The sequence below is a fragment of the Euprymna scolopes genome, chromosome 41 (genome assembly GCF_053919585.1).
Source record: "Euprymna scolopes isolate OS-2025 chromosome 41, ASM5391958v1, whole genome shotgun sequence".
NCBI classification, from domain to species: Eukaryota; Metazoa; Mollusca; class Cephalopoda; order Sepiida; family Sepiolidae; genus Euprymna; species Euprymna scolopes.
The window spans coordinates 67,841,941-67,862,214 of NC_136522.1; the positions used below are offsets into that span (position 1 = coordinate 67,841,941).

Below are 20,274 nucleotides of genomic sequence, written 5' to 3' on the forward strand. Positions count from 1 at the left end.
GTTTTTACTTTTTATTTTTTTGTTATTTAAATAATAAAATTATATTTTGAAAAATAGGATATGGTAAAATTAGAAATTAATTTAAAAGATTTTTTTTTCTGTGTATGTGTTTGTTTTTTTTTTACGAAAACAACGCTTGTTGCATATTTGTTTCCCCCGTTTTCGTGGCCAGCTTTGAAGAAAGAAAAAAAAATCAGGTATTTTGGAAAAATAAGAAAAGAGATTTATTTATTTAATTGTGAAAAAAGAAAAAAAATAATAATCACCGCCAAAATATAGGAAAAGGGGCAATAAATTATGTTAGTGTTTAAATTTCAAAACAAAAACTAGTTAAAGTCACACTCAATGTTCCCAACGAGGAACGTGAAATTTATGTTTCAAATTATCCGTATTTTCGCACGTTTATAAATTAAAATTTTTGTTTACAAAACAAAATTATTCTATATATGCATGCGTGTATATATATATACTTATATATATCAGTTGTATTATTTTTAGTTATTATTATTTTATTTAAATTAATTATAGCGACGATACTGTTGGAAACTTTATTTACTTTTTTCTTGATTCGCAAGCAAGAAAACACGTGTTTAGATTTTTTTTTTTTTTTTTTTTAATTTGGTACATCCATCCATAGTAAGGCCCCGGTTCTTATTTAGAATTAAAGCTAATTAAAAAAAAAAAAAAAAAAAAAAAAGTACAGTAAAATCTTTATTATGTACTTACTTCGCCGTTACGGAGCTAAGATGCCACATTCCAAAAATCACGTAAATTCATCGAGTAGTTTTATTTTTAACGAAGAAAATTAAATTTATGTGTTAAAGCAAAAAGGGATTGTCTCGTGTCGGCCTCATGGAAAAAGGTAGAGACAGATAAGTGCACCATGATTCAAACTTACTTGATCAGCTTAGTAATGCTACCGATTTAACATTAACCGCCTTAAGTCGTTTAAAAATTATTTTCGGGTTTGTATTACTGTACACATAGATTCGAAAAAGTTGTCAAAAAACAAATATATAACAAATAAATGTTATCAAAGGCAAGATAAGTTACTTTCAAACTGGATATATTTTGAATTTTCCAATACATCGGTAAACACTGCATGTTTTTCGAGCTGAATAAACATGTTACATTGAATAAAAACACGAAAATTGTATCCAGTTTGGTAGAAAAGTAACTTATCTTGCCTTTGATAACATTTATTTGTTATATATTTGTTTTCTGACAACTTTTTCGAATCTATGTGTACAGTAATACAACCCCCACCCCCCAACACGAAACTGCGAATAAAATATAAAAATCTCGTAATTTCTCTGTTATAAGTGGGTTGTTTATTTTCTTTATGGATTATACTTCCAAAATAAACTATTAAAGTTGTTTTAAAAGTAATAGAAATATATATATATATTTTTTAAAAACAGTAATGAATTTTCCGAACTCAATATTTTTCAATTTTTAAACTTTAAAAATCTATCAAAATTTTTCTATTGATTCTATTTTTACGATATTTTCAGGGTCAATGTGAAATTTTATGTTCTTTCCAATAAACCGAATATAATATTTTAGACAAACGTTTTTTTTTTTAAATTCACGCCCCCCCCCCATTTTCAAGTGTCTATTAAAAAGTAAATAATTAATTTACTCACAAATTGAAGAGAAAAGGTCAATAAATAATATATTCAAATTTAAAACAAAAAAAAACGTAGTGTTTTTTAGAATTTTACCTGTAAAGTTTGAAGTTTAAAACCTTTTCTTTTAAACCACGTTATTTGTTTTTTCCTTTTTTTTTCTTTTTAATGGAACCTTGGTCCTTGCTCCTTGCTCCTTTTAATTGAAAAAAAAAATTAGGGCTTGAATTACATTTTTCGAGGAGTTATAAGCTTGGAAAGACAGGGGGTCGAATAATTCATGCCTCCCATTTTGAAATATCTATTAAAAAGTAAATAATTAATTTATGTACCAAAGTCTTATACATCACACATTGAAGAGAAAAGGTCAATAAATAATATATTCAAATTTAAAACAAAAAAAAGTAATGTTTTTTAGAAATTTACCTGTAAAGTCCGAAGTTTAAAACCTTTTTTAAAAAAAAAACATGTTTTTTTTGTTGTCTTTTTTTTAATGAAACCTTGGTCCTTGCTCCTTTAATTGAAAAAAAAAATTAGGGCTTGAATTACATTTTTCGAGGAGTTATAAGCTTGGAAAGATGGGGTGGAATTATTCACTATTTTCACAAAATTTCTGACACACCTACATCTGCTGCAGCTATACAGTTCGAAGCTGGAATTGATTCTCCGGATGCTGAAACCACTATCAATAATTTCCCTTACTCTTCATCTGTGCCTAAACCTAAACGTAGATTCCATGGACAAATCTTCTTTCTTAGAATGACACACTTATGGAACTCTGTTCCGTTTGCCTGCTTTCTGGCTGACTACAATATGGTCGTCTTCAAGTCCCAACGTAAACAAATTCTTGATGAGCCGTTCCTCCTCTTAAGTAATCCAATTTACCAAATTTCCACTACTAACGATTACTACAATATTGTCCCATTGACTACTGTAGACTGTTTAACCCTTATCCTCGAGTGGCCTCTGGGCCTTGATGTGGTGACTCCTATGTAAAAAAAAGAAAAAAAAAGGCCTGAGCGGGTGATAAGAAGACCTAGGTTTTCTCAGTTACCAGGGTTCCCCTCATGGCGTTGCAGAAAAACTCCAACAGAAAGAAAAGTCAATATGGTCAGTTGCAGTTGCTGGAAATGTTTTGCAGTGCTTCACCCTTCGCCTATCGGACTTCGAATTGGTAATTTTGTCGGGTTTATTTGCTTAGCCTTTGCCTTTCTCAAGTCATCCACGACGCAGCGGAGCTATTTGACCATGGCTGGTGAAAATTTTAAAGTGTTTCCAATTTTGACAAAAATAACAGAAATCCTCATCGTAGTTTTGGTTGCATCGAAACGAAAGCGAAATACTTCAATGATTCTTCTTAAAAAAAGAGTCAGGTGAACGAAACGCAAATTCCGTAACGGTAAAAATTTGAACATATTTCCAATTTTGACAAAAATAACGGAGATCCTCATTGTGTATCTCAGGGGAGATAACTACGAAGCAATCCACAGTCGCAGCAAAAGCAAAATGTGATGCACATTTTTTTTATCTGCTGCAATGTCAAAATGCACAATCGGTTCAACTGCCTCTGCTCTATCGTTATTTTCATGGCAAGTGATCGTCTGAGCTCCAATCTATGGTCCTCTTTGCCAATCTTGCACAGAAAACATTCATCTAGACAAAAGCACTGTCAATAATTTCCCCAACTCTTTATCTGTGTCTAAACCTAAATTCTTGTTCCATTGACTACTGTACACTGTTTAATCCTTATCCTCGAGTGGGCTTTGGGCCTTGATATGGTGACTCCTATGTAAAAAAAAAAAAAAAAAAAGGTCTGGGCGGGTGATAAGAAGACCTAGGTTTTCCCAGTTACCAGGGTTCCTCTCATGGTGTTGCAACGGAAAGACAAGCCAATATGGTCAGAGTCAGCACAGTTGCAGTTGCTGGAAATGTTTTATCAATAACTCTCCACCTCTTTATCTGTGTCTAAACCTAAACATAGATTCCATGAACAAAGATTCTTTCTTAGATTCTCACAACTGTGGAACTCTGTTCCGTTTTCCTGCTTTTTAGCTGATTACAATATGGTTGTCTTAAGTCTAACGTGAACAACTTCTTGATGAACCGTTCCCCTTAAGTAATCCAATTTACCAAACTTCTACTACTAACGATTACCATGACATTTTCCCATTGACTACTGTTGACACACCTGGGCCGGAGCTGCTAGAAGCACCTTATCCTGCCTTGACAGAGTTCGTAGCCTAGTAAGTGATGCCCTTTTCTTTTCCCTGCAACCTCTTTCCCACAGAAGAGATTTTACGAGCCTGTCACTGGCTCTATCGTTATTTTCATGGCAAGTGCTCGACTGAGTTCCAATCTATGGTCCTCCCTTGCCAAACTTTCATGAAAAACACTCGCCTAGTTGAAACCACTATCAATAATTTCCCCCACTCTTTATCTGTGCTTAAACCTAAACGTAGATTCCATGAACAAAGTTTCTTTCTTAAAACTGCACATGTAATGTTTCCGTTACAAACAAGCAAAGGAAAGAAAGAAATAAACCCAAGTTGGTATTTTTCTCTTTTTAACAAAAGCATTTATTTCTGTTACTTTCGCTACCACTTAAGAAAGTCTCTTGCTGACACATGTTCATCTTACCTGATGTATGGTTCTCCTTCCTCTGACCTCACACCAGCCATTTCTCCCCGAGCACGTGCTGCATTTTTTCTTCTTTTTGTTCCTTCCTCTTCTCGAGCACACTTCTTAATTTGCATACGCACCTTTTTCTGCTACTGCTGCTAATCTCTTCGCATGCTGGCCATCCTTCGCTGCTGCTGCTATTTTCTATGCGCTCGAACGTACGATGTTACACACGCCTGTTCAACTCTCTTCCGTTTCCTTGCTTTCCAGCTGACTACAATATGGTCGTCCTCAAGTCCAATGTAAACAAGTTCCTGATGAGCCATCCCCTTAAGTAATCCAATTTACAAAATTTGATGACTATATTGTGGTCAGCTGGAAAGCAGGAAAACCAAAGAGAGTTCCACAGGCGTGCAGTTCTAAGAAAGAAGCTTTGTTCATGGAATCTACGTTTAGGTTTAGGCGCAGATAAATAGTGGGGGAAATTATTGATAGTGGTTTCAGCTAGACGAAGGCGGAAAAGAAAGTGGTGTGTGTAAGAGTGTTGGTTGGGCAAAAAAAAAAAGAAGGAAAATTTTAAAAAAATAAAATAAAAAAATTGGTAGTAGGCAGGCAGACTCGAACCCGTACCGTGAAAGAGGAAAAGAAAGCGAAAAAAAAAAAAAAATGATGTGTTAGCTGTTGCGGCCATTGCCAAACCGGAAGTGACATAGGTTTAAATTAAAGCTAGACAATCGAAAAGAGGCGATGACTTTCGAAAATATCGGCAGAAAAAGAGACCCCTCCCTGTAGAAAAGTGCCCAGTTAAGGGTGAAAGAATTAATGTTTTTGGCCAATTTTTCAATATTTGTGGTCCGAAGGGTTGAGCTTCAAATTGATACCAATCTCGTGAAAATCCATCGCCTCTGTTGAAAGTTTTAGGCAGACATACGTACGTACATGCATACATACATACATACATACATACATACATTTAAATATTCTACCGTGCTAGAAAACTACTTACGCCTGAAAGTATCCTGTACCTGTATAAGGCCACCATTCGTCCATATATGTAGTATTGTTGTCACATTTGGGCTGGTGTATCTGCTGCTTATCTCTCATTCCTGGACAGGGTTCAAAAGAGTCGCCAACCTGATAGATCCTGAACTGTCATCTAGACTTCAGCCTCTGTCCCATCAACGAAATGTTGCATCCCTCTGCCTGTTCTATAAATACCTTAATGGTGAATGCTCTGACGAACTGCAAACACTTGTACCTCCTCGACGTGACTACCCCCAACAAACCCGACAAGCAACTAAGTCCCACCAGTTTACAGTAGAGATTCCTAGGTTTAAGAAAGCCTTTTACTCCAAACACACTGAAACACTTATCACAATATTCTGTGGATCTATATTAAAAAACCTTGTTAAACTTTGTGACATATTTCCATTCTATGGAGGTCAGACGCGAACGAACACCCCATAATTTTATTATACCATATTTCTTCAAACTGAAACATAATTATCAAAGTATACTTACGCAGATAGATATGAAAAGTCTTTATTAAAGTTTGTGCCTATTTCCATTTTATGGAAGCCAGGTGCAAATGCAGACCCGACAATTTTATTATACCATCCCTATTTAAGTTAAAACATACTTATCAAAGTATTCTTATGTACATCTATATCAAAAACACTTGTAAACGTTTTTTTATTTTTTTTTTTTTTCCATACTTTGTGGACCAGGCGTCAACGCAGACCCCACAATTTTAATGAACCACCATTCTGCCAGATCAAACATACCCATTCCTGTGTCTCGATACATCTTCTATCATTATATGTAATCAGTTTTTTAAAACAGTCAACCATATAGGAGCCTATTCGTGACCAGACACACACACACACACACACACACACACACAGACATTCAGATTTATATTATAGATATATATATACCATTATTATTTGGGGAGTACAGGATTTAAATATTGTGCAATCATGAAGGGAAGACTTTTATAATTCATGATAAAAAGTAAAACGCTGGGTATATATATATATATATATATATATATATATATAAAATGTTAAAAGTCCATGTATGCTTCAAGAATAGTGATTTCAAGGTTATGAGGGTTTTTGAAGCATGAAAATGATGTTATTTTTTTGTATTTAATATTTCATATTTTATATTTCAAGTGGTCCTCCGCTCTTGGTCACAAAAAAGTGTCAAAATGAAAATGGAAGACGTTGAGAAAAATTGGAAAATTTGTAATTTGGGCAGCGTTCATTCCTTGCAACAATGTTTGAAAGAGTATTTTTAGCTGTTTGTGGAAGAAGAATGTTGTATTTTTTATTGAACATTTTTGCACCGTATTAATGTTTAATTCAAACGGCAAAAAAAGAGACGCAATTGATTTCAATATGTATAATAAATGGTTAGAAACTGAAACAAATTTGTTGAACAGTAAAAATAGTTTCATTAATAGTTATTATGATAATAGTATACTCAAAACAAAAATATTAATAGGTATGGCACGATGGTTTTCTAAGGAAAATTAGATCATATGGTATCACTGGAAGAATACATAATGTAATTAAATCCTTCTTAAGTAATAGAAAAATCCAAGTTGTCCCCGACGGTCGTACATCTAAACAATATGATATAAATGTGGGAGTATCTCAGGGGTCTATCCTTGGATCTTTATTATTCCTGATATTCATAAATGACCTCCCTGATAAAATTGTTTCGGAGATGGGTATATTTGCTGATGACAATACTCTCTATAACCAGCACAAGGGGGAAAACAAATGAACACATATCTAAGGAAATGGCCGAAATACTAGATGAAAACCTCCAATCTGTAGTGGAATGGGGGCAAAAATGGATGGTCACATTCAATGCTGCTAAGACTAAGCTTGTTTCCTTCAATAACTACAAGAAAGCTTCTCTACCACCAATAGCAATGGCCAAGAACACATTGCCTGAAAGTACTTCTTTTAAACTCCTCGGCCTAACGTTTACAGGGAACATGAACTGGAATAGATACATTGAGAGCATTGCTGCTGCAAAGAAGGTGGGCTCTCACTACCGTGCTAGAAAACTACTTACGCCTGAAAGTATCCTGTACCTCTATGAGACCACCATTCACCCATGCATGGAGTACTGTTGTCAAATTTGGGCTGGTGCATCTGCTGCTTGTCTCTCACTCCTGGACAGGGTTCAAAAGAGAGTCGCCAACCTGATAGGTCCTGAACTGTCATCTAGACTTCAGCCTCTGTCCCATCGACAAAATGTTGCATCCCTTTGCCTGTTCTATAAGTACTTTAATGGTGAATGCTCTGACGAACTACAAGCACTTGTACCTCCTCGATGTGACTACCCCCGACAAACCTGACAAGCAACTAAGTTCCACCCCTTAACAGTAGATATCCCTAGGTTTAAGAAAGCCTTTTATTCCAATAGTTTCTTCCCCAGAACTGCAAGACTTTGTAACTCCCTTCCAGGATTCTGCTTTCCCAACTGTATTGATATGTAGTGTAATGTGAACAAACATCTTGCTACTCATCTCCCTTCATAATACCTCTGCAACTTATGTCCCCGATAGTAACCCCCCTACTTTAAAGTGGCACTGTGCCTTATTTGGGGTGAAAATTGATTTTAAAAAAATAAATAAATATATATATATATATATATATATATATATATATATATATATAATTTAAAGGTGGTTAGAACAGTAGTCTAAAGAGCAGAGTGTATTTTAATGTGATAGTAAAATTACTAATTTAATTAAAATACAAGAAAAGAACAGTGCTCGTTGCAATTCAGATATATAATAAGCTCGATAGGTAAATATCCTAGAGCTACTTCGTACATTTATAAGCTACAATCAACATCCAAATACAATCAACATCCAAATGAATGCTTTGACGATAATTACGGTTTTCAAAAGACGAACAATTAAAAGATACATCTGCCTTACTTAAAAATTGCTAGGTTTATTTATGGTGTCTTTTACATATAAAAAAAACCCACCCAATACTTTTGCTGATGAGGAGACTTTGTTTAAAAAAAACTATCTGTCAAAATTATTGTCTGTGGCTTAATGTCTATCACAATAAAAACATCGTTTCCGAAACGATCGTACAAATTATTGACTTTGTTGTTGTTCCGTCTTATGAAACAGATTTTTAATTTTTAATTCTAATTTGAATTTTAAATTATCAATCACATTACTAATATATATATATATATATATATATATATATATATATATATATATATATATATATATATATATATATATATATATATATAAATTTACTCGCATATTTCTTAGAGGTATCCCAAACCAGAATTTTATTTTCATTATATCTAAAAAAAATTAATGTGGTCATATAGATTTTTGTAAACCATAAACAAAAGAACCAAATTTATTTTGGTAGCTCAATTAGCCATCAAGTTATGATCGTTCAAAGTTTGTTGGAAAGTTGAAAATTTGCTATCATGGTCCAGAATCCAAATTTCATAGTATATAACTAAAAATGTAAGCTACTAACAAGTGAAAAATCCCTATAAATGTAACGTCATCTTGTGGTAAATGAAAATTAATACTAATGAAAGCAATAATTATTAGATGAAACCAACCTAAATACTAAGCAAAATCCTACTACCAATGGAGAAAAAGTGCAAATATGACATGGAAATACAACTTTGACTGTTCATATCAATTTCATTTCAATAGCTAATGTATTGAATCTTCTTAATATGATTCATAACACATTAGAGATCAAGATAATTTTTTCTTTAATTATAGATTGATAAAACCACTCAATTATGGATCATGTAAAAGCAGTCGAACAAACAATTTGGTAAAAAGGGCAAAAAAGGTTTTAAAAAATGAGTCAAAAGTATACGTTACTGAAATTGCTGTAAAAATGTAGCCATTGGAGGTAGAAGCTTGAAACTTTGCAACTTTACTAATTTTTGGGTGAGGAATTCAAAAAAATGTTTGCCTTGTTTCTAATAACAAAACTTTTTGCCACAAAATTATTTTTACTTTGGGGAATTTAAACTTGCCAAAAAAAAAACCGACAACAATAAGATTTAGAAATTTGTTATAGTCACATAGTCACAAGTCATTTTTTTTTTGTTATAGTCATATAGTCACAAGTCATTTTTTTTTTTTTTTTAAGTAATGAAAAACTTTCAACTTAAAAGACAAGTAAACAAGATATTTTATAGGCAGAGTTCTTACTACAATTCCATTCCTTATTGGTTATCTCTCAGAATTCTTTCATAAGCTTCTGCTATGGTAGATATATTGAGAACACTCCAAATCCTACCATCACTTGAAACCGGCATTACCTCAAAACCCCATCTGTAAACAAATGCTGACTCTACCTGCGCAATGTCATCTGACAAAGGCCATCGAAAAAAATCTTTTCTACCTTTGGTTTGCGATAAAAATTTTATTACAGCGCTGGATGCAGATATAACCTCAATGACTTGGCGAATGTAAAAGTTGGTGTCGTAGTAGACAGCAACACATTATCCTTGATGCTCATAACTGAAGATATTCTGAGATGGTTCTTCATCACAACTGCAGGAGTTATCTGAATTTTCAGCAGATTCACTAACGGATTTTTTTGTTGCTTTGGAGGTGGAAATGAATCAACTGGATTTCTTCTCAAGTAGTCAGAGAAAGTAGCTTCCAGTTGAACTTTATTTCCACTGGTGTTGATTTTGACACCTAACACAACCATGAGATATCTCAGTTCAAGTTTATCAAAAACACCTCATAGAGCATATAGGTCTCGGGGGGGGGGTTTACTTCTACAGTTTATTGCCGAAAATGGAGACACCATTTTTTTGTGCACCTATTGTTAAAATCCGAGGGAGAAATCATTATTTTAAACTATGACCGAAGCATGAAATGAATAACAAAAAAAAAAAATTAAACTAGATAATGATTTTTCAGTTTCATTTAAATTAATTTTTTTTGTGTTTTTTACACAGGCATCACCACATTATCAAGGCCAAGAGGCCACTCCAGGACAACTTGTTGACACTTTAAAGTTGCTTTAATTCAAAAAAATCTTTCATTAAAATTATTTATTTGTTTGGAAAAAAAAAAAACCCAAAAAACTATTTTTTAAAAATCCAATGTTGTTTTCATTACAAAATCGTTTTATTAAAATTATATTTTCTTACGCAAACTTTTCAATAAATGTTTTTACAATTATATTTTGATAAATTTTCATACTATAAATGTTTTGGTTTTCAAATGGCGCTAGCCCAGTTTAGACAATTGTGAATATATCATTTTTCATTTTCTATTTTTAATAATTTTTCGTTTTCTGTTTTTATTAATAGAAATATATATATATATATATATATATATATATATATACATTTCATGAAAAACATTCCCGTTTGCATTAATTAAATCGAAACATTTTCAATTAAACAATGACGGATATATGTTCTCTTTCACTTTCTTTATTTACTTTTTTTCATAGTTCTTTCCGGAAGTTTATCTAGTTTAATTTTTTGTTATTTATTTCTAACTTTGGTCATAGTTTAAAATACTGATTTCTCCCTCAGATTTGAACAACAGGTGTGCAAAAAAAAAATGGCATCTCCATTTTCGGCGATAAACTGTAGAAGTACCATCTCGGGAATTATTAAATAAAAAAAAATTAAAAAAAAAGATTTTTACAGTGAAATTAGCTTTTTCATTTATGTGCCACGTGCACATAAGTTAATTATATTTTCAGTTATTTTTTAAGTAATGTAGAGTGTAATTAAAAAATGATTTACCAAAATTTTCAAATTTATCAAAAACACTTGATAGAACATAAACCAAAAAATGCACATTTTTACGTGAAATTAATTTTTTTATTTACACGACTTGTTGCACGTAACTTAAAACTTAGCTATATTTTGTTAATTTTTTTTTTTTTTAAGTAATGTAGCTGTACAGTCTAATAAAAAAAATAATTTGACAAAATGTTGGATATATCAAAAACGCTCGACAGAACATAAGAGAAATAAGCAAAGAAATGAGGCACATTTTTTTAAATGAAAAAAAAAAATTTTCTGTCACAGTCACACGCAACTAAAAATGTTTTTTTAATTTAAAATGTACCCAGTTTAATTTTTAAAAGATAATTTAACAATGCTGAAGTTTATCCAACCGAAAGAAGATAAAGCAAAGAACACGTAAAAGTTTGAAAGAAGATATAGAAAATAAACAACTGACATTATTTTGTAAATTGTAAATTTTCATTTCTTTTGTTGACGTGCTTGTCGCACTAAAAATATTATTTTAAACAATAACTTTCTATAAGTTTTAATAAACAAAAACAAATCCATAGTGAGGCAAGTTGTTTGTTTACGTTTTCATTGGGTCGTGCAGCCGTTCGTGCTGACAGTTGATTTTCGTCATGATACTTCGTACTTCGGTCACTTGGCATTAAGTTGTAAATCTCGATGTGTAAGTACATTCACTTTATTAGTGATGCTCCCTGATTTATGAGCCCAGTAATATGACACCAACAGATTATTAAAGAGGAGATATTTCTCTACAGAACCGTGTGATATTCGGAATTTTTTCAATTGAATTTCTTTCATATTTCTTTCACTGAAGTTTTCAAGTTGGATTTTTTTATGAAAAACAACTTAAAACCCTTTTTTAAGCTCACCATATTGATAAGTGACCATTTTTTTAAAGTGGTATTATTTTTTTTATACCTAGAGACTCACAATATCACGCGCACCAAATTTGAAAAACACCAATATATTTTTGTGTAAAAAATAAAGCCGCCTTCACCAAAATTAGTGGCATAACTTGAAGTAACCTGGAAAAAAAAACTATTAAAGACACAAGAAAAAGAATTATATATAAACCAAAAAGATTAAATTTTATTTAAATCAAAACTTTTTCAAAATAACCCAAAAAATAAACGAGACATCACAAGTTAAAGTTAAGGGAAATTTAATTTTATTTACCAGTTTTCGCATCCTAAACTAGGCTAGTTTGGGATACCTATTCTTAAGATTTAACCTGTGTATTTGTTTTTTTTTTTGTATATATTTTTTTGTAAGTTTTATCACAATGATTGTTTTAGTTTTTAATTTAATTATTATTGATAAGAAAATAAAATAAATTACTTACTCCCGGACAGCGCCAAGTAGCTATGTTCATTCTAAATGATTTTGTTTTTATTTTTTCTTGCAGACTTTTACAATGAATGGTGACATCGGAACAAAACAATTACGGAAAATGAGCTGCGAGCTCAGTCTCCTTTCGCGGTCAGACGGTTCGGCCAGTCTTTCGTGTGGAGACACAAGCATGATGGCTTCAGTATATGGTCCTGCTGAGGTAAAAATGGCCAAGGAACACATCAATCGAGCCACAGTTGAGGTCACATATCGGCCGAAATCAGGGATGCCTGGCTGCAACGAGAAACTGAAAGAAAATATCATCTGTAATACATGTGAGTCTGTCATCTTTACCGCCCTTCATCCACGTTCGGCGGTCAGCTTGACAATCCAGGAACTTCAGAATGCTGGCTCACAGCTGGCTTGCGCCATAAATTTGGCCAATTTGGCTCTGCTTGATGCTAGTACGAACATGAAGTTCATGGTAGCCGCAGTAAATTGTGCTTTCACAAATGAAGGTCAGTTAATCTTAGATCCGAATCTTAAAGAGGAAGAAGCAGCCGTGGTGACGATGACGTTTGCATTTGACAGTGTTTCTCAGGACATTTTGACTACATACACAACTGGACAATATACCGAAGAAGAATTTAATACAGCGCTGAAAGCTTGCCGAGCAGCGTCTGCAGAAATTTTTAGTTTCTATCGCGAAATTATGCAAAAGAATTTATCCAAAGAATAGTTTGTGGAAAAAAAAAAATGCAAAAATATTTCAAAAATTCAAAAATAAAAAAAAAAACAATTGGTTCTTGTCCTAAAATTTACTCTATGTTAAAAAACAAAAATAAAGAAAAATTTGTATGATGTATATACCTGTGACAAAACGAATATATCATATTCCAAAAATCACATAAATTAATCAAGTAGTTTTATTTTCATAAAAACAAAAACATTTTAAAGTGATTAATGAGAATTCGTAGATATTACAACAAAAATATTGCAGGTTTGAATTATTGTTGAGTTATCTCCCTTGTTTCTTGAGATTATTTTCAAGATGGCATCGCAAGACAGTAATTCTTCTCTTACTCTTGAGTGCTTGAAATTCATATTATCCGGTCGGATATAAAAAAATATTATGAAACAGGTCGTTAATAAATCATTTTTTATATCGTGAATTACCTGTTTGCCTCCAACCATGAGTTCCAAAAAAATGTTCTAAAAGTAAAGACACTACAATTTCATCTTCATCAACGTCTTTAAGAGTTGTCTGCCCCTGAAAAAAATAAAACGAAAATAAACTCTTAGTTCTTTGTCCAAAATTCATATTCCAAAAATCCTGGAAAGTGATCAGATAGTTTTATTTTTAAGTAAGAAAATCAAATTTTATAAGTATCCAAAGAGTGACTGTCTCGTTAGGCATTTTGAAAAAAATTTTCCAAAAACAAAGGAGATAACTTAATAACAATTCAAAACTTATGAAATTTATGTTGTAATGCCTACGAATTTCCATTAATCACTTTAAAATGATTTTCTTTAAAAAACAAAAACTAATTGATTAATTTACGTAATTTTTGGTATATGATATTTTTGTTTTTTCACGGCCACATACATCTTACAAATGTTTATTTATTTTTGGGTTTTAATATAGGGGGAATTCTGGACAAGAACCAAACAATTTCATATTTTTTTAATTTGCAGTTTCCTTGTTTTTTATTTACCTTTTTATTTAAACAATATTATTTTTGTATCAAACAATCATAACTTATTAAGGGCAAAAGCCACTTGAGGCTAAAGGTTAAATGAAATAGATGAATTGTTTGTTGAATGATAAGTAATATCATGAGAGTATTGGAAATAATGAAATGGACAAAATTTGATAACTTTTTTTTAAAAGGAAGTTACCACTTATTAAGGCCCGAAGGCCACTAAAGGATAAGGGTTAATGAATGCAAAGTTGTAATGTAGTAATTGTTAATGTTGTAAATTGAGAACAATTTGATTATTTTAAGGGGTTATCTCAATAAGAACTTGTTTACATTAGACTTGATGGCTACCATACAGTAGTCAGCCTGGAAGCAGACCTGGAACAGTGTTCGACAGGCAGGCAGTTCTAGGAAAAAAGCTTTGTCTGTGGAATCTGCGTTTACATTTAGACGCAGAGAGTGGGAGAAATTGTTGATAGTGGTTGTAGCTAGTCTAGTGTTTTTTTGTGAAAGTTTGGCAAGGAGGGGGATTGGAGCTCATACGAGCACTTGACATGAAAATAACAATAGAGCAGAGCCAGGCTCACAATGTCTCTTCTGTTGGAAAGAGGTTTCAAGGAAGAGAAAAGGGCATCGTATACTAGGTTTTGAAGCAGATTTTGAACCCTGTCAAGGCAGAATAAGGCACGCCGAGGAGCTCCTATTTAGATGAAGTAACATTTTAGGATGTACTTGGATCTCATACAGATATAGAGGATTGCATCGGCAGTGAGATACTTTCTAGAGCGGTAGAGTGATCCAACCATTTTTCTCAGCCACATTGGGAACAGATTTGATGTATGTGTTCCATTTCAGATTAGGAGTGAAGGTCTGTCACAGAAGCTTGTCAAGACATCATGCTTCTCCAAGACGAGAGCCATTTATTTCAATTGGGACCAGATGGGGGTCAGAGCGATTATGATACAAAGAGAGATGCTTGGTTTTAGATGCATTAAAAGCAACCAGCTACCTTTACCCCCCCCCCCATTGCGCCACGTGTTCAAGATCAGAAGGAATCAGAAATCTTGGTCATTGTTGGCATTTGGTATGTTGCAATAGATTGTGGTGTCATCTGCATTTACATGATTTTTGGAATATGACAGCTTTGAGATACATACTCGTTACAGAACAAAGATTTTTCTGGAATTTTTTTTTTTTTAAAATAAGTGTAATTCTAAATAAGCACTTGACACTGTTTCGATCAGATCATTTGGTGGGGAGAGTAATTGGGTTGTGGGGACTTGTCTGTAATGCTTATTATTATCCTGGACATGGCAACCAACTTCCGAGATGTTAAACATAAAATGATAGGTACATTAATTTTAGATTAAAGGGTGGAGGGAGGGAGGTTCAAACAATTGCGGTTAGAATATTAAAAAAAAAATCTTTCGATTAATATCTGGCATCCGGTAGTATGCCCCATTCCCAGCTTTGAGATCTTGGCAACATATTTGATGTATGCGTTCCATTTAAGATCAGGAGTGAAGGTCAGTCTCAGAAGTTTGTCAAGACATCATGTTTCTCCAAAACAAGAGCCATTCATTTCAACTGGGGCTTGATGTAGGGCCAGAGCGATTATTTTGAAAGGAGAGAAGCTTAGTTTTCGACGCATTAAAATCAACCATCTTTTTCTCATTGCGTCATGTGCTCGAGATCAGGAGAGAGTGAATCAGAAAGACCTTGGAGATTGCTGGCCTTTGAAGTGTTGCCATAGATTGTGGTGTTGTCTGCATAAATGTCTACAAAGGAAGCCGGTTCAATCCACATATGGTGAATGATGCTTTGGTACGGCACTATGCAGTTTGACAAGTATTTGTTGACATTGGACTTGAAGATGAGTGTGTCCTGTCTGTGGTGCCACAAATTCACTGACTGCAAACCGATGCAGAAAAGTTATCCCCATTGAAAACAGAGTCACGTGTAGGCTATGAGTAGCAAGCCATGAAGCTTTAGGATTGGGTCCTGGTTGCAAAGCCGTTTGTGACCTTATTGCATGAACTGCCACGTGATTTGCAACAGGCCACTTCAGTTTTTACTTCAGTTAAAGACGAGGTCGGAGAGACCCCATTCGATCAATCGGTTGGTCATGCCCTAGTATTATCGCCAACTATATTGTTTAAACTGATTCTTCTAAAAAGCAAAACCTTGTTTCTCATTTTATCTTTCTCTCTAAACAGAGTTGAAGGTGATGGTCGAAGGTTAATCATGTTGAGAACAAAGAGCAACATGTTTTAAGAGAAATGTGTTTTAAGGGCAGTATGTTTTAAGGGCAATGTGTTTTAAGGGCAGTATGTTTTAAGAGCAACATCTTTTAAAAGAAATGTGTTTTAAGAGCAACATGTTTTAAGGGCAATGTGTTTTAAAAGAAATGTGTTTTAAGGGCAATGTATTTTAAAAGAAGTGTGTTTTAAGAGCAACATGTTTTAAAAAGAATGTATTTTAAGAGAAACATGTTTTAAGAGAAACATGTTTTAAAAGAAATATGTTTTAGGAATATAAATAATTATCTTAGTTATAGAATAATTTTTGACAACTTGTGGTTAAAGCAATCAAGTGTTAACTATTCTACACATGCCCTGATGAATTCTTAACTATGCTGCGTTTTCAAGTAACAATTTCTGGGATTAAATCTCGGCACACTGCTGCCAAAAACTCGCTATTCCAAATATCGACGCTCTTCTGCCAAAAACCTATTGCTCCAAATATCGACGCTCTGCTGTCATAACTTTCAACTCCAAAACATAAAACACTGCTGACTCAAACATCCAAATCCAAAATCAACACAGTCTCTGAAAAATCAGGCTTTTTATATCTAACCAAAAGTGTCTCATTTGCATATTAGGTGACAATATCGGAATCATATAAAGAAGAAAAAAATGGTCACATTTTTTTCTTCTTTTTCCTTCATTTTTTTTGTCTGCACAGTACAGGTTGCACGTAAACAGGTTTGTACCAGTTTTTTTAATTGTTTAATTACAGAAGAGTAACTTATTTTGCTTTTGGTAGCATTTCAGACCACACAACTTTATTCAGTGTTAATTAATCTACAGATGGTTGATATTTCGTAAGACAAAACGAACCACATGAAACAAATGCTATTGTTCTGTGGTTTGGCCTATTGTCAGCGTCTTTTTTTCAGCTTCTCAAAGAATAATGTATTCTAGGAGCAATCTATTCAAGAATATAATTACTCTACCAATAGGATCGTATTTGACAACTTTATTCAACATTAAATTACTGGGAATCGGATGTTTCGGCTTTGCCGATTCAGCTCAGCTGATTCGATAGGTGGAAGGACAATTAGGCATCAAACATTTTTTTTAAAGATTTTATAACTTTTATTATAAAACAATAAAGAAAATACAATATAAAAATATATCACTTTAACTGTTTTTAAGGAAACTCATGTTTTTGTAAAACTCTTTTTGGTTGTTTTGTAATGAATTTTTTAAGGATTAAAATTTTAAAATATTAAAAAAAAAAATTTTTTTTAAATGAAGAAAAATAATATGAAAATATAATCTCGTTGCTGACAACTGAATGTTGTCTGTTTTTGTTGTCGTGTTTTTAATAGACACGCTCATTTTTAATAAACATGGTCATTTTTAAGTTCTTTTTTTAAAATCAAATTAATTTTTTTTCTATTAATAATTTTTATTTCAATTTTATTCAAGGAAAAAAATATCTTCGTTTACTGAATTAATTTTAAAAATATAAAAAACTTTGACTATAATGACAAAGTGCTAATTTGACGCGGAATCGACTACGCCAGAACAGCGACGCTATATCATACTAAACTCTAAAAATCTTGGAGGAAGATATATTTTGGTATTCTTTTACTGTCTTTCCACCTATATATTCAATTTTAAAATTATGACTTTTATAGGTTTTCGGGTATGCTGAAAACGAATATCACATTTAAATAGTTTTCTGGACATCAAGATCTTTATTATCCATTTTTTTTTATTTTAACTGTTTTTTTTAAGGAAAAAAAATCATGTTTTTTCCAAAACTTTTTTTAGTTAATTATTTTATAATTAATTTTTTAGGGACTAAAAACTTTAAAATATTTAAAAAATTTTTTTTAAATTAAGAAAAACAATATGAAAGTATAATCTTGTTGTTGTCGATTGAGTGTGTTTACTGAATTAAGTTTAAAAATATTAAAAATATTTTTACTATAATGACAATGCCGCATCACCCACATTCCGAATTGACCTCACGCCGAATCGGCAATGCCGGATCAGCCAAGCTGAAATGGTAGTGCCAAGTCGGCCATGCCAAAACGTACCAAACCCTAAATTACCAGTAGATGGTTAATATGCCGAGAACCAAAGCTACCTTGAACACAAGTATGTTATATTTTGTACAAGGGTCATTCCAAAAGTAGTCTCCTTTTTTTTTTTTTTAACTCAAAAAATTGAAAAGCTACAAGGACGGGAGTGGTACCATTAAAACAAGCAACCTTTTCTGCTCGAGAAATTATTTTTCTACATAGTCACCAGCATTCTCAATGCACTTTTATCAGTGATGAATGATGGCTGTACATGGGCATCTGCAACGCATGTTTTCGTACAAGGGTCATTCCAAAAAGTAAAGCCTTTTATTTATTTTTTTTTTTTTCCAAACTCAAAAATTTGAAGAGCTACAAAGACGGGAGTGGTTCCAATAAAAACGAATGAGCTTTTGTGCTTCAGAATTAATTTTTGTTTTACATAGTCACCACCATTCTCAATGCACTTTTTCAAGGACGCATTTCTGCTTCTGACTCATGTCCATGACTGGGATTGCTTTCTTTGCGTTCCACACCGTCAATATCTGCAACAGAGAGATGAAATATATTATTTTGATTGGAATTCATTATTGAGATGAGTATTGTTTTAATAATTTTATTTATTGCGGACCATTATCCTCATCTTTTTCATTAGTTGTTTCATGACGTTTCGGCCAACTATTCCTCTGGCCTTCGTCAGGCGGTAACCGCAACCAATAGGAACTCTGAATCTTCGGGGCCCGTGGCGCAGTTGATAGAGACGTTTGAATCCAGGTGAGAATTGTCTGAAGATAGCAGTTTCAATCCTACCCAAAGCCAGCCAGAGGCTTATTTGACCAAAATGTGGTGAGACAACAACAACTATGGAAGGCAGTAATTGCAGTGGATGCAGTCAGGAGATTCAGTGTTCCTATCTGTCGCGGTTACCACCTGAGGAAGGCCAGAGGAATAGTTGGCCGAAACGTCGTGAAACAACTAAAGAGAAAGATGAGGATAACGGTTCGCAATAAATAAAATTAAGAGAGATGAAAGTTACAAATCCAGAATGCATAAGTTCAATCATCATAACAATGCAATTTGCAATCCCCTCTGATCCATTCGGGCAGAATAAAAATAGGAGGCATTACTTTTCGAACGCCTCTCATATTATTTGGATTATTCAACGTTTTGCCTGGTGTTATTTCCAATTTTATTTAAGTGTATATGGTACTGCAAAATTTTTATGTCAAACTCTGAAATTTGTATAGAATTTTAAACATTGCCTGTTATATAATCCATGGGGGTAGATTGTTCTTGTTTCGTCAGCCATGATCAAGTAGAAGTCCTAAGTAATTCTTAATTATATTATTAGTATTGCCTGTACTGAGGATTGAATCTTCAACCTTGCAGAAATTTATCGCTTAGAACTGGTTGTTACCTAGCACTTTATCTGTTGCGCATCCATGTAAACAATTCTGGTATATATTTTGTGAGCCTTAAATTTATTCTTATTTTATTACTTAAAAAAATGTGTTTCAATTTCATTATTTAAAAAAAATTGTTTCAATTTTATTATTTAAAAAAAAATTGTTTCAATTTCATTATTTAAAACAAAATTGTTTCAATTTTATTATTTAAAAAAAATTGTTTTCAATTTTATTATTTGAAAAAATTTGTTTCAATTTCATTATTTAAAAAAATTGTTTCAATTTCATTATTTAAAAAAATTGTTTCAACTTTATTATTTAAAAAAAATTGTTTCAATTTTATTATTTAAAAAAAATTGTTTTAATTTCATTATTTAAAAAAAATTGTTTCAATTTTATTATTTAAAAAAAATTGTTTCAATTTCATTATTTGAAAAGTTGTTGCAATTTAATTATTTAAA

General features: G+C 32.6%; 1 protein-coding gene across 1 annotated transcript; it reads left to right on the plus strand.

Annotated features, from left to right (window-relative positions):
• Nucleotides 1-85: 85 nt before the first annotated feature.
• Nucleotides 86-14,083, plus strand: LOC145266594 (exosome complex component RRP46-like). The gene is made up of 2 exons (XM_080122445.1): nucleotides 86-197; nucleotides 12,472-14,083. The coding sequence occupies exons 1-2, from the start codon at nucleotides 105-107 to the stop codon at nucleotides 13,132-13,134; spliced, it is 756 nt and encodes a 251-aa protein (XP_079978571.1). The 5' UTR covers nucleotides 86-104; the 3' UTR covers nucleotides 13,135-14,083.
• Nucleotides 14,084-20,274: the final 6,191 nt, after the last annotated feature.